The sequence below is a fragment of the Athene noctua genome, chromosome 7 (assembly GCF_965140245.1).
Source record: "Athene noctua chromosome 7, bAthNoc1.hap1.1, whole genome shotgun sequence".
NCBI classification, from domain to species: Eukaryota; Metazoa; Chordata; class Aves; order Strigiformes; family Strigidae; genus Athene; species Athene noctua.
In genome coordinates, this window is record NC_134043.1 from 260,023 (window position 1) to 274,219 (window position 14,197).

General features: G+C 36.9%; 1 protein-coding gene across 17 annotated transcripts in view; it reads left to right on the top strand.

The window, feature by feature from the left end:
* The window catches only part of BAZ2B (bromodomain adjacent to zinc finger domain 2B), a 153,136-nt gene that overhangs the window by 136,239 nt on the left and 2,700 nt on the right, over nucleotides 1-14,197 (top strand). For 13 of the 17 annotated variants that reach the window (XM_074911482.1, XM_074911486.1, XM_074911483.1 and 10 more), the window contains 11 exons: nucleotides 222-284; nucleotides 1,645-1,789; nucleotides 4,503-5,167; nucleotides 5,726-6,002; nucleotides 6,179-6,334; nucleotides 6,797-6,957; nucleotides 7,839-8,149; nucleotides 8,537-8,672; nucleotides 10,294-10,440; nucleotides 13,029-13,288; nucleotides 14,007-14,150. In XM_074911482.1, the coding sequence (XP_074767583.1) occupies nucleotides 222-284; nucleotides 1,645-1,789; nucleotides 4,503-5,167; nucleotides 5,726-6,002; nucleotides 6,179-6,334; nucleotides 6,797-6,957; nucleotides 7,839-8,149; nucleotides 8,537-8,672; nucleotides 10,294-10,440; nucleotides 13,029-13,288; nucleotides 14,007-14,150 (2,465 nt within the window). Of the gene's footprint in view, nucleotides 1-221; nucleotides 285-1,644; nucleotides 1,790-4,502; nucleotides 5,168-5,725; nucleotides 6,003-6,178; nucleotides 6,335-6,796; nucleotides 6,958-7,838; nucleotides 8,150-8,536; nucleotides 8,673-10,293; nucleotides 10,441-13,028; nucleotides 13,289-14,006; nucleotides 14,151-14,197 lie in introns of those variants that run through there. The other 4 variants (XM_074911493.1, XM_074911489.1, XM_074911495.1 and 1 more) reach the window with 4 other exon arrangements.

Below are 14,197 nucleotides of genomic sequence, written 5' to 3' on the forward strand. Positions count from 1 at the left end.
ATATTCATCTGGGATAGTTGGAAAAGATTCAGGATACATCTTTTGGTTACATTGTTCCTAGTCAAACACATCAAACAAGCACAAAACTTGAACTTTCTTACCCTTAGAATTTGCCTTTCATTTACTGTTACATCTTTTTACTGTAATGTTAGTAAGACATGGTAGTATGATTTTTTTATCCTGAAATAAATTGGGCGTGACAGTATATTTGCTAATTATAGGATGATGGGGACCAGACAGCAAGTGTTGAAGAGCTAGAGAAGCAGATTGAAAAACTGACAAAGGTGAGAAGTCATTTGTCTTTTGATGTACTACAGATTTGATCACTGGATGTCCTGAGTTAGAATGTTAACCATCGTTTTCAATGCTCCAACTTAATATAAATTGAAATAAGGATCAGCTTTTGTTTCATGAAAATAGAAATGATGCTGTTGTTCATGACACCTGCGTTGTGAGTTTAGTCTAGCAGCACTAAGTGGAAATGACTCAAAAGACAGTTAGAAAGCCATTGATAATATATTCACACGTCTCAGAATAAAAAGTAATACAATTTTTATCCAGACCTAATTGATAGACTTCTGTTCATTGATCTTAGAAAGCAATGATAAATCTTGTGTATGAGAAACAATAACTTTTCCATTATACAGATGACTGCAGTTCTCATTCCCTCCTACAGTTCGCTAATTTCTGCAACTGTGTTCTAAGCCAATACAGAAAGATGTGTTTGCCTCAGATTTTGAAAGAAACAGTGGAATAGGAAGAGGAATGTAAATGAGAACGATAGAATGCTGTAGATAGGGGTACTCATGTCTTGTATTTTTATTCTTCATATTAGAAAATCCATCATTTAAGACTTTGTCTCTTGGTTTCTCTCATGTTTTGAATTGCAGTAAATTAGCAGTCCAGAATTACACCTGACTTCCAGCAGTGTCAATTTAGCAGAGCAAGAATTGAATAAACAAACTGAAATACTTGTTGGCCCCCCTCAGAGAACTGTTTGTGTTTGAATACAGAATTTGTTTTCAGACATTATTGTTCTTATTCTTTATGAACCAGTTAAAATATCTCATTAGTTTCCCATCAGGAGCTGCAGTATCAGCTATCTTCAGTGCTCTGTTTCCCATTTGCTGTTACTGTATAATTGATAGGATTTCAGCTGTTCTTGTGCAATGAAATCTTTGATCCTGTTGATCAAAGGATATGGATCCTTTGATCCCCCTCTGCTCTGAGACCCCCCCAGTAGTGCTGTGTCCAGCTCTGAGCCCCCAGCATCAGAAGGACATGATCTTTATGGTTCCTTCCAACCCAAACCAGTCTGTGATTCTGCTGTTCTCTGAGAATCAGTGGTAAAAAGACAGGACCTACAATTGCAGAATGTGTTTTTTAAGGAAGACTGATAAGCTTAAGCTGAACCAGGAAGTGATTGAATTGATTTTTTTTTTTTTTTTTTAAAGGGAGCTCTGTAAGTAAAATTATCAAGGCAGCAGTTGTGAGTAGGATATCACATAACACAGACACAGAATCTCTGAGACCCTCCTCATGTGACCCTTGAACTTTTGTTCAGTCTAACAGCCAGTAGTTGTTTTCTGTTATTATGATTTTTTCCCCCCTATTGAATTACAGTGCTTCCCTTTTTTAAAACAGCAACAAAGCCAGTACAGAAAGAAGTTATTTGAAGCTTCACACTGTTTGCGTTCAATGATGTTTGGTCAAGATCGTTACAGGCGCCGATACTGGATTCTGCCCCAGTGTGGTGGTATTTTTGTAGAAGGCATGGAAAGTGGTGAAGGTAAGAAGTGTAAGGGACTAATGTCACATGAAGGCGTACTATGCCAAGACATCTACTGCCTGTCTCTGTAGGCTCTAATTCTGTGCAGCAAGGTCTTTAGGCTTCACTGACAAGCAGAGACTTGAAGAGGCTGTGTCAGCAGACATCTCTGCTCATAGGGTGCTCTCTGATACTCTCTTTCATGGAATATTTCTGATACTCTCCGATTGTGAAATACCAGTTAATATGTTTCAAAATAAGGATTAATATTTTAGAAATTTTCATTTGTTACAGTTTTATATGCTGTGGTTTTTTGTATTTACTTATATGGGATATTTTTTAGCTCTTTCTGAACTATTTCACATTTCCCTATGGCAGTGAACTTCACATATGAAAACCAGGATGACTGTAGAAAGCAAAAAAATTCTTCTCATCTTCAGTTGTTATATTTTGTGCAAATACACAGATGATTCTGTGCTTGAAGATTTGATATGTGTCTGCAAAAATAGGAAAATTATTTTCCCATCGTAAAGTGCTGTGCTTTCTAATCAAGAATATGATTTAGTCTCTGTATTTTACCAACTGATCTTTCTTCCAATCCAGCAAATGCTGAAGTTATTTTTCCTAAAAATTAAAACGTGGTTTTGTGGTTGTGACAGCTGTCTACTATGATTGAATTTTTCACACACTTCAATATGGACAGATGCATAAAATATGTATTAATCCGACCTTCTTGTGAAGATTAGAATTTTTAAACATAAGCCTTCATTTTGTTCACAGAAAAATACTTTCTGATTCTGATATAGATGAAGCAAAACCCCATTATTCTCACAGTTTTCCCCCAAAAAATAACAAAAAAATCTCTGCTACATATCAGAATTTCATGATCCCTTAAGAATTGCATCATTCTAGAGAGCTATTTAATTAAAATAACTTTTAAGATTACAGCATGATATGAAATCTGAGCCCTGATTTGGTCCCAAAAATAAGGCATGGAATGTTTCCTAAATCTAATCTTGATCTTCAAGTTATCTTTCTAAAATGAGTAGCATAAAAAATCATTTTACTGTGTCTCCTGTTCTGCATTATTTTATGCCGTGTGTTAGGAGCTGTTTTGCACATGAGTAGCTGGATACAGAAGGTAAACTGTCGTATGCTGTATTGCTTGCATTCCTTCTGTTCACTGTATTTTTTGTATGTTAATGACATGAATCCCCAAATGTTTCAGACACTGTTCACAGAGAAAATGGTTGAAATACACCTACCTGTCTGATAGTAAAAACAAACAAAAAACACACAAAAGTTTTAGGCAAGAACCATAAGGCAAACCTGTATTTTTTTAATATATTGTGTTAATGAAAGTTTAATCTCCCAGAGTAGCAAAGTGGACATTTTCTTAAGTTCTCAACTACTCCCTCTTCCACTCAGCTCTTAGTTTGTCCCATTTTAGTAAATTCTACACCTAATTCAACTCCTAATTCCTTTATCTAAACATTGGAAATGTGAGACATAAACTGTTGAATGATCTGTCAATTTAAAATACATTTCTCCTTCCCTCTTTGTGTAGTCATTTTGTTTCTTATGCTGATACTCAAATTGTTTATATTTTGACATACACTGTAACTGTGGAAGCATTTTTAAGTTTTAATGGGAGAGGATATTCTTTTCTTTAATGAAGTATCTTTGTAGGAATTATGGTTTTCCAGAACGAGCAAGTAAACTTTTGTGGATGTTCTGGCCATAAACCATAAGCAAGACCTTCATTTATATGCGATTGCAGTATCTGATGAAAATAATTTGAGAAGTTGGAATGTTAGATTTTCTACCTCCTCCTCCTTTTCCTGACATTCTTCCATCCCATTTTATACTTTTTAAAAGACTTTTAGTCGAAGTTGACAAATCAGCATAAGGGTAGAAGAGAAATGGTTAAGAAAGACTAGGAAGGCAAATAAGACAGAAAAATGTTTTTCCTTTTTATAAAAGATCTTTCACACCTCGTATGTTTGAAGAAACTGGCCGTTGCAATCAGCTTCTGCTTGTTGTACTTTAAATTGCTTAGATGTTACGGTGTCTGATCGCGTCCGTCTGCTTGGCTGTGTGTGGAGTCCCAGTCATGGTGGGTGGCTCTTGAGAGAATTTTAAACTTTGAAGAATGTTGACATTGTTTCACAAAGTTGTTAATGATTTTTATTCAAAGAGGTAAAATATTTAATGTTGTGTTTCAGTATTAGGGGAATGTTTGATTTCACAACAGGAATTTTGGTGTTCCTTTCTGTCCTTGGCTGTGAGTTTAATGAAGTGTTCTTTTGAAAAAACAAGCTTTAAAGCTATAAACTCTGCACCTTCTTGATATAAACAGGGGAGCTTTTCAATAAAGCATGGAGAGTCTTGCAAAAGAAAAGCTGCCAAAAATTTGTCCCTTTCAGAGACTTTGCACTAGCAGACTGCTTCAGACATACATGCATTTTAAGGGAGAATTCTAATTCTGTGTTAGCTATGTTGAGGTTATTTTTCCTCCAGGTGTTCGGCAGGGTTTAAATTTGTGCCCTGAAACTTCTTCTGTGAAGTGTTCTGCAAAATGAGAAGTGATTGCATTTAAAAAAAGAAAAAAGACATTGCTATCTAGCATGTGTTGAGCCAGAAACGAAGTCATTTTTTATTTAATTGTGATGATAAAAATGGTCTAAATTAGTTGGTCTATTATATTTCATGTGTGTTTCTTGTACATTTTTAGGCCTAGAAGAAATTGCAAAAGAAAAAGAGAAGTTAAGAAAGGTAGAAAGCATGCATATCAAAGAAGAAGAATTTGAGACGGAGGAAAAATTACACTGTTTAAGTACAACTCACTGTGAGCAAAAGGAAGATTTGAAAGAAAAGGACAACACAAATTTGTTTTTACAAAAGCCTGGGTCATTTTCAAAACTCAGCAAACTGTTAGAGGTAGCAAAAATGCCACCTGAATCTGACATTATGTCCCCAAAACCTAATGGCAGTGCAGCAAATGGCTGCACGTTATCTTACCCGAGTAACTCAAAAAACTCTCTGTGCAGTCTTCAGCCCACTGTTTCACAAAGCGCCATGGAGAAATCTGATTCTAATAATCTCTTCAGTCCTAACGCAAGTGGGACAGGAAAGTTTTACAGTTCTCCACTAATTCCAAACGATCAGTTGTTAAAGACTCTTACTGAGAAGAGCAGGCAGTGGTTCAGCCTTCTGCCCAGAGTTCCCTGTGATGACATGTCCGTTACCAGCATAGATGCGCCAGCCGCTACCGCGTCACTTACTCCTCAGTCTCATCCACCATCCAAGTCGCCTTCACCCGTTCCATCACCTCTGCTGGGCTCAGTCTCTGCCCAGAGTCCAATGGGATTAAGTCCTTTTGCACTGTCACCACTGCAGGTAAATAAATGAATGCTCTCAATTGGCTGTGCTTACATGGGCAGGATTTCTGTTTAGATAAATTGTTTCACAGAAGTGCTATCCCTATATCTTCATTTCTTTGATTTTTTTTCTGTTTCTGAATGTTACCTAATTCCATGTTACAGATGCTTTACAATACTAAGAAGTTTTTTTATCAAAAAATGATTAAGATAGGTAAAATTAGGTAAGATGCTGTATGATATTTTGTATGGATATTTCAGTAATTTAATTTGGCTTTTAGGAGGTTGGCCACTGGTATTAAATGAAAAGCAAAATAAATAAATAAAAACTAGTTTTCAGAAATGTGACACACCACACCCTCCCCTTAAAAGCTACTAAAGTGTTAACAGGGCCCTAATAAGGAGTATTACACATTAGTGTTACCTTAGTTTTTCTTAAACTAATGAAAGTACTGAGGAAACACCTCCTTTATGCTTTGATTATTGTTTGACAAATACCATTCTAATAATAATTCAGGTTTCTTGGTAATAATTAGTAATGGTAGTTGTGATTGTGTTAACAATATATTCTGTGTAGCAGATGAAGACTGGACTACCTATAATGGGACTTCAGTTCTGTGGATGGCCTACAGGAGTTCTTACTTCAAATGTTCCATTTTCATCGTCTTTACCTGCTCTTGGATCAGGGTTGGGATTATCAGAAGTGAATGGTAACTCATTCTTGGCATCTAGCGTTCCTGCAAGTAAAAGTGAATCACCAGCACTCCAGAATGAAAAAATAGCTTCTGCCCCTTCTACAACAGTTGAAGTAGCCAAACCAGTAGATTATCCTAACCCAAAACCTATACCAGAAGGTAAGTATAATACAGCAATAAGATGGAACTCTGTGAAGGGTAATTTTTATAGTGCCACAACAATGTTACAACTTTTTTTTAATTTGCCTATTGCATTTGCACTAGGTGTTTAATCTGATTGTGTGTGATCACATTAAAAATGCCTGCAAAGTGTTTATATGCTTGTCTTGATTTAGAAATGCAGTATGGGTGGTGGAGGATTACTGATCCAGAGGACCTAAAATCTTTGCTTAAAGTGCTGCATCTCAGGGGAATAAGAGAAAAGGCCTTACAAAAGCAAATACAGAAACACATGGATTATATCACTCTGGCCTGCATCAAAAATAAGGATGGTATGTAACTGATATTTATGTTACACATGGTGTTGGGGCATGAGATGACGGGCATAGAGCTCTGGGAGATGTACTTGGATGCAGAGTTAGTGTAGCGACTGGAGAACAAAGGTAAAGGTCTCATGGTCTGCAGTTGCGTTTTCACCAGCCTTGTTCTGGAAGGTTACAGGATTGGAGAAATCCCATGTAATACAAACTGCTCCAGTGGCAGAAGTGTTGGTAACCTTTTTAAGCTCTTTCCATCTCTGTAATGCTCTAGTTTAGCCTGTTCTTCCCCTTCTTGCCTTTAAATTGCAAGTTTGAAAACCTACGGAATTTGTTGTCCATACTGGGTATCTTAAGAGTACTACTCTTTTACAACAGTTCAACATTGGACTGGAGTGACAGGTAAATCAGCTTGAATTTACTCAAGAGAAGTTATAATACTAATTAAAGTAATAAAAATGTGATTCTCAAATACAGTTGCAATTATTGATATCAGTGAAAATGAAGATAACCAGGTAACTCGAGATGTTGTGGAAAACTGGTCAGTAGAAGAACAAGCAATGGAGATGGATCTTGCCATTCTTCAGCAGGTGGAAGATCTAGAGAGGAGAGTTGCATCAGCTAGTTTACAAGTTAAGGTAAAACCAACTTTTAGTAAAATGTCTCTAATGGTAAGAATTTAAAGCAGATAGTAGCAGTCCTTTTGCTGTTGGTAAGTGCCTTATTCCATCTCTAATTGTCTGCAAATAAATCCACTGTAGCAGTATCGTGGATATTTGTGTTGAAACATTTTACTACAGTTAGATCTTCAGCTGAGGAGGCTCAGAATGGCAGTTCCCGGAGAGTGTTCTCGTGTACAGTGTGCAGTTCCCTGCACATTTTGTTAACCTTCTGTGAATGCAAAGATTTTACTGCATATAGATAGTTTAATTATAGTGGGTTTTGCCACAGTTCTGCCTGGTTTGGGTGATTGCTGCTATAAGTGCTTTCAGAAAAGCCTACAAGTACACCATAATGCTCTGCTTGTGTGTGGTCGTGGAGAAGATGTGGTGATTGTGAGTGTGAAAGAGTTAAGAACTGACTGGCTTCCGTTACAGTTTGGAATTTTTCTAAGGTGGGTGTGAGGATATCAAGTTGCGTGTGCTTGGTTGCAGTTCAGATGTAGTATTGGGATCTAGTTTGTTGCAGGGGTGGATGTTGTTTCTGTGTGGCCAGCTGATACCCTTTCCTGAGCCTGCTGGACAGACAGACCTGTTCTGGTGTTTCGCCCAATAGAACAGGTCTGGCAGGAGCAGATAAGAACGCAGGCTGTTGCAGAAAGGTCCCTTCAGAAAGTCTGGTAATGCTTGTATTTTTTGATTAATTATTTTAGTTCTCTGGATATTTTGGAAACTGTCTCTACAGATGGATTACAAGTAACCAAGATCATCTGGAAACAGCGCTCCAGTTGCTTAGTTTGATTCCTCTGTTTGCACACTAACAGCAACCAGTAAATGCACAAACCTTTCTATTAACATAGGGTTGGCTGTGTCCTGAACCTGCGTCAGAGAGAGACGACTTGGTATATCGTGAACATAAGTCAATTACTAGATTGCACAAGAAGCACGATGGGGATTGTGCTGGAGGCGGAGAAGGCAATACCAGCTCTCTAGAGCGGAAGAGTGACAACCCTCTAGATATAGCTGTAACCAGGCTTGCTGACTTGGAGCGGAACATAGAGCGAAGGTATCTGAAGAGCCCCTTAAGTACCACCATTCAGATCAAACTGGATAATGTGGGCACAGTTACTGTCCCTGCTCCTGCACCATCCATTAGTGGTGATGGTGACGGGTAGGTTATTGAGATTAACTTGAAAAATTATTGTGCTTCTTTGCTAATTGGAGCCTATTTTCTTATTGCCTGTTATCTATGTACTTTCTTGTATGTCTGTGATCCATATGGATCATGTTATTCTGCATGGTGCTTTGTAAAGATATTTTTTTGTTACGTTTGTTGATAATCTTGCAAAGTTATCTTACATTTAACTGGTTGTGACTAAGCTTTGAGGCACGTAGCCACAGTCTGTGCACTACATGAAATTTAGTTGCTTAAACCTTATACTTATTGGCTGTGTACGTTTTGTCATTGCTTGGCTTTCAATGTGATGATGATTGTTCCACGTTTAAACATAAGCAAACACGGATGTGACCTACTTAATTTCTCTGTATTTCAATGCAGAACTGAAGAGGATATTGCTCCGGGGCTAAGGGTATGGAGGAGGGCATTGTCAGAAGCGCGCAGTGCTGCACAGGTAGCTCTGTGCATTCAGCAGTTACAGAAATCAATAGCATGGGAAAAATCTATTATGAAAGTTGTAAGTGGTTTTAATTTTTTTTTAGAAAATACTGTAACCAAACTATTTTTGCTATATCCTATTTTCCAACTTCAGGCATTTTAAGATACCATGGTTAATAATGCATTTCTTACTACTGTGTGTAAAACTTAATACAGTTGAAGTGTACATTGTGCACAGTTAAATACAAGCCTAACAGAAAAGGTTGTCCCTCGCTTGCCAAATTCAGCATCCAGAACTTTCTAAGATAAATATCCCCTGTAACTGGTTGCTTTATTTAAGATAGTAATTACTCTTTGTTGTTAACATTTAAGTAAAAAAAGAGTAATTTCTGGCTCCATCTGATGGAAGATACTCTATCTGGTGGATTATTTCTGATCTCATCCGTGACAAAAGCTTTATGGGGAGGTTCAACATGACACATCCCAATTAAGGACTTTATTTTTCAGAAGGTTGAGATGCTCCAAATGTGTGGCTTCTTTGCATGCGCACTGCTCACAGCTGAACATAGAAACTGGGCAAGTGTGTGAGCAAATAGGCTGACATACCTGTTTCCTTGTACACTTAACAAGTAGATCTGTGTTAACTGTATATACAAAGAAGGCATGCAAAATGCATGTCTCAAAATTTGCATGGACCTTTGAACCTCAAATTTCTGAAAACAAACCTATTACTACAGCAGTAGCGATTATGATATGATTAAGTATGACCGGTGCTATGTAGTGGGTGGCAAAAGTGATTCTTCCATTAGTGGTCTTTTCCATCATTTTTTAATTTCTGTCAGTCCTATATGGTTTTTGATTACATCTGGACAATTAAAGGATGATTTAAATAAAAACTATAGTGTAAGGCTGTACCTTTGAGTTTTTATAGCTGCCAAATTTAAAGGCGTGTATTTAGAGCAAAATGTTTTAAGAATTTAGTAGGAGCACCTGAAAAGGCATTTGAATGTTTCAAGGTGCTGTAATTTATTATCTGGAAGAAATGTGTAGTATCATTCTGAACTTGACTGAAAAGTCCTATGCATTTGATTACACAATGAGCGTAAGTATTTGGTGAAAACACGTGGAGTTAAGTTCCTGACAAGTCCAGATATAGAAGAGTATCAAAAGCACAATACATCAGATATTTTTAAGTTAGTGTGAATTTTAGGAAGTGCTGGGATCACTTGTTTTGCCTTACTGAATTTGTTCATGGTGGCCTTTGGATAAGATCCTTACTGATCATTATTTGAAAGTACTGTTGTAAAACAGAAAATATTTTTCTGAAATAGCAATTTATACATGAAGTATAAGTGAAGAGCAGATTAGTGAGAGAGTATGTGTGGGCCAAGTGATTTTGATAGGTATAAGATACCTTTACTTCTCATAGACATTAATGAAATACAAAAAGTATTCATAGTTTTGTGTGCTGTAGGACACCTGTCTTATAATGTCTTCCCAGATTTAGCCTTTAGATTAGTTCCTCACATACTGCATATATTCTTTTCAAATGTGATCATAAGTAGACTCTGATTGTGGAAAAATGAAAGGAGAATAATTTTGAGAGTTAATTTGTGTTTGGAGGGGCAGGGTGATTTAGGTACCATTCCTGTGTTTTGAGTTTTAAAAATTGAAATAAAGCCATTTTTCATGTATTCTAGTACTGCCAAATTTGTCGAAAGGGAGATAATGAGGAACTGCTGCTCCTTTGTGATGGCTGTGATAAAGGCTGTCACACCTACTGCCACAGACCCAAGATCACCACCATACCAGACGGTGACTGGTTTTGCCCTGCCTGCATAGCAAAGGTAATACTAACTAACCATGAAGTGAAGTGACTCACGGTGACTTCTTTGTAGGTGGTAGAGTTACGGGTCTGCCAGTGGTTTTTTTCAATGAAAATATGTTTTATGTTGGGCTGCCATTAAATAATGAGATTAATATTTTTATTTAAGTTGAATTTTAGTGGCAGTAAAGGCTACAGATTTATTTGGTTTGAACTCTATTTTTTAAATGTAAGTAGGTGCAGACTTTTCTTGCTGATTGAATACTGTAGTTTTTTATTTATCTTTCAGAATATTTTCATTATTTGTCTTTCAAGCTTCATTGTTAAGTGTTGACAGACCAGCATCTTAGATTCTGTTTGAAAAGAAAAATTGGAGAAATGCTTAGTAAATATATTTTGTCATTTTTGTACAGCATACTTTAGTTTTAATTCTTTGATACACAGTACATTAGAGAGAGAGACTATGTATATTTCCTGTGTGAGGTTTGGGCTTTTTTCTCCCTTCCAAGAAAAAAAGTCTAAATAGAAGTCGAGGGTAATTCTATTCAAATGACTGAATTAGCAGTTAAGTTATTGTTTAAAAAGTCCATTACCTGTGAATACTGTAACTGAAGAAGCAGCTTTACAATAAATACTCAGTTTTGCATTTTCTTTGGGTGTTGTCAACGTGATCCTTTTTTCTGTGCATCTTTCACAAAGTAATAAGGAAGACAAATTGGTTTTTAAACCATTATGTGCAACAGAAGTAACAAAAACAGGTTACAGTTGAGAATTGATTGTGTAGTAGTTTATAAGGGGTTAACTCATGCTGTAACTTTTTCTGTCATTATCATGATTATATTACAATTTACCCTGATAGAAAGATAGAAATTATCCTATCATGCTATAATTTACCCCATCACTTCTCATGATATTTCCCTGCCCTCTCCTTGTGTGTTGTGTCCCACTCCTCCATCCCTACCTACTGGGTTTAGTGTAACAAAAAACCTTTTTCCTCAGGTGTTGGTATTTTTTTTTTTCTCCTGCTCCAAATTTGGCTGAAAGCTGGAGATTTAAAGGTGATAGAAATTTAAGGTGAAATTCCAGCAGAACTATAAACATATTGAATATTGATTCAAAATTCAGCAAAACACTGGAACAGTTTTGTTGAAGACTATGTATAAACCATGCGGTCCTAATTTAACTCACATTTTTTTTCCCTTGTCTAAAACAAGAAAAACATAAACATCTGCCATTCCCACCTGCTTAGAATTAATATTCACAGAATGTCTCTCTAAGCCAGGCCTTAGGTGATGACAGTGGGTCTGTTCTCATTCCCTTACATTGTGTTTTTACCCAAATGGCTGAGGATCAACATTCCTCATCAGTTGCTGTGTGAACTGATGGACTTGACTGATTTTCTGTCCTTGGACCAAGAACATAGTTATAATGTTAATAGAGTACAGTTATTTACAAATCTTTCTAGTGTTCTGTGTTAAAAGGAATTCTATACACAACATACATTTTGCCACATTAAAGCATTCATTCATGATCTGATTTGTACAAACGGACTAAATTTTTCACCATGCTAGTTAAAATTAGTGGCAAATGTTTAAGAAAGTTATTTATGACATTTGTGACATAAAGGAATTGTCTAGTAATGGTTTCCAGTAGGTAGCAAAATCTCCATTGTTAACTCTGAAAAAGTACATTTTAAGAATACAGTTCTAGACAACTTTGAAACCAAGTGGTATTTTGAGAGGAGAATACAAAATACGTTATGGTTTAAACTAGAGAGTTCAGACTATCTAATCTAGTTGTAGTAGCAGAGGCAGAGTTTAGTACCTTTGATGCTGGCTTTCTTCCTGAAAATTGTTTTCTGTCTTTTCATTCTTTGGCTGTCAAGTGAGTCTTTTCAGTGGTATCATGTGCTTGACTTCACATTGCAGTGACAGGCAAAGTTCCTGTTCTAATTATCAGAGTGATGAGTTCAAATACTGTGCTGCATTATGATGCTGTCAATACCCATCATAACTAACTTTTAAAATCTTAAATATACCCCTTAGTTTCATCTTACTGTCTATACATAGTCCTGTGTTAAATAATGTTCCTTTTTCCCACTTTGTAGCATTGTATTGTCATGTACCTTTTACATTCCCCTGTAGTTGTCTTGTAGCCAAGCTATTTATATCTTTCATACCTAGCTTTTAATCTTTAAACCAGTTGATTCTGTCCCTGTCTTTTTAAAAATTCTTTTCCAGTTTTCTGTATCTTGCAAATAATATGGTTGCTTGAAAATTAATACACTGTTCCATCTGTGGTTATATCAGTCTTTTAGGAATAGACAAATATTTGTCTAAAACTATGCCAGCCTGGTTTGTAGGAGGTACTGTTCTATCAGTCTGAAGGTCAGGTGCTTTTATATTGTCACAAGTTGAGAACCTACATCACTGGTAACAGGAATTTCTGCAGCCTTACTTGCCTTTAGAGAACAAAAAGTGAATATTTTTTTTAGATTAAACACTTTAATTGTTTTGGTGCTTCTGTCTGATCTTTGCTGCTGTCTATCAGTAATAGCAGAGGCTTCTGTGATTTCTTGCTTATTGCTTATTTCGGTTTTCTCTATTGTAGGCAAGTGGTCAAACTCTAAAAATAAAAAAACTTCAAATCAAAGGGAAAAAAAGTAATGAACAGAAGAGAAGCAGGAAATTAGCAGGAGATACAGAGGATGAAGACTCTGCAACTACAAGCGCCTCCTTAAAAAGAGGAAAAACAGACCCCAGAAAAAGAAAAATGGATGAAAATGTTTCTGTAAGCCAATTAAAGCAAGAAAATTTCACTGCTCCTAAGAAACCTAAAAGAGATGACTCCAAGGACCTGGCTATATGCAGGTAAAGTGACACATTCTAAACTTGGGTAAGTGTTGCTGACACAAGTAGTGCCCGATTCTCTTGATCTGTGTTCTGGGGAACAAGAACCCTCTTCTGTGTCATGTATCCCCACACAGGCTGTGGCGATTGGAGGTATATCTAGAGGATTTAGGGTGTGCATGCTTGGGAGTAACTGCTGTGTTCGGTAATGAAGCCCAGGAGGAAGGTACCCAATGTCAGACAGAACGTGCTCTGTGAAATTCCCTCCCAGAACGGGCAGGAGGGCCCCGCTAGCGGCGGTGCCCATCGCGGTGTCCGGGAGGTGGTGCTGCAGAGGAGGGACAGGAGCAGGAGTGCAGCTGCTTGGCAGCATCCTGGGTCAGTCAGAAGGGACGTAGTTCAGCCTCATCGGGTTTGGAAAGCCAGTATTAGCATCTGTTTTACAAATGGTTTACAGTGAGGTTCGAAGTATTGAAGTTGCAGGGCCATGTTTTTCTTCTAGAATGTCGGTCACTAGAACTTCATCTTACATAGCCTGCCTGGAGAGAACTTAATGCTGTTTTAAACGCTCAGTGAAGATATCTTTAATGACATGTTCTCAGCCTTGCACAGGGTACAGAATAAAGTGCTTTCCTTTTACGAAGGTTGGCAGTACATGACGAATTTGTGGAACAGTGAAAAACCTCTGTGAGTATATGAACAGCTTAAAAATACTGATTTAAACCCTTATTTTATTCAGCATGATTCTCTCAGAATTGGAAACTCATGAAGATGCCTGGCCTTTCTTACTTCCTGTAAACTTGAAACTTGTTCCTGGTTATAAGAAAGTTATTAAAAAACCTATGGACTTTTCCACCATTAGAGACAAGCTAAGTAGTGGACAGTAAGTAAACCTACTGTAAATTTTACTTCACATTTTACAAATATTTA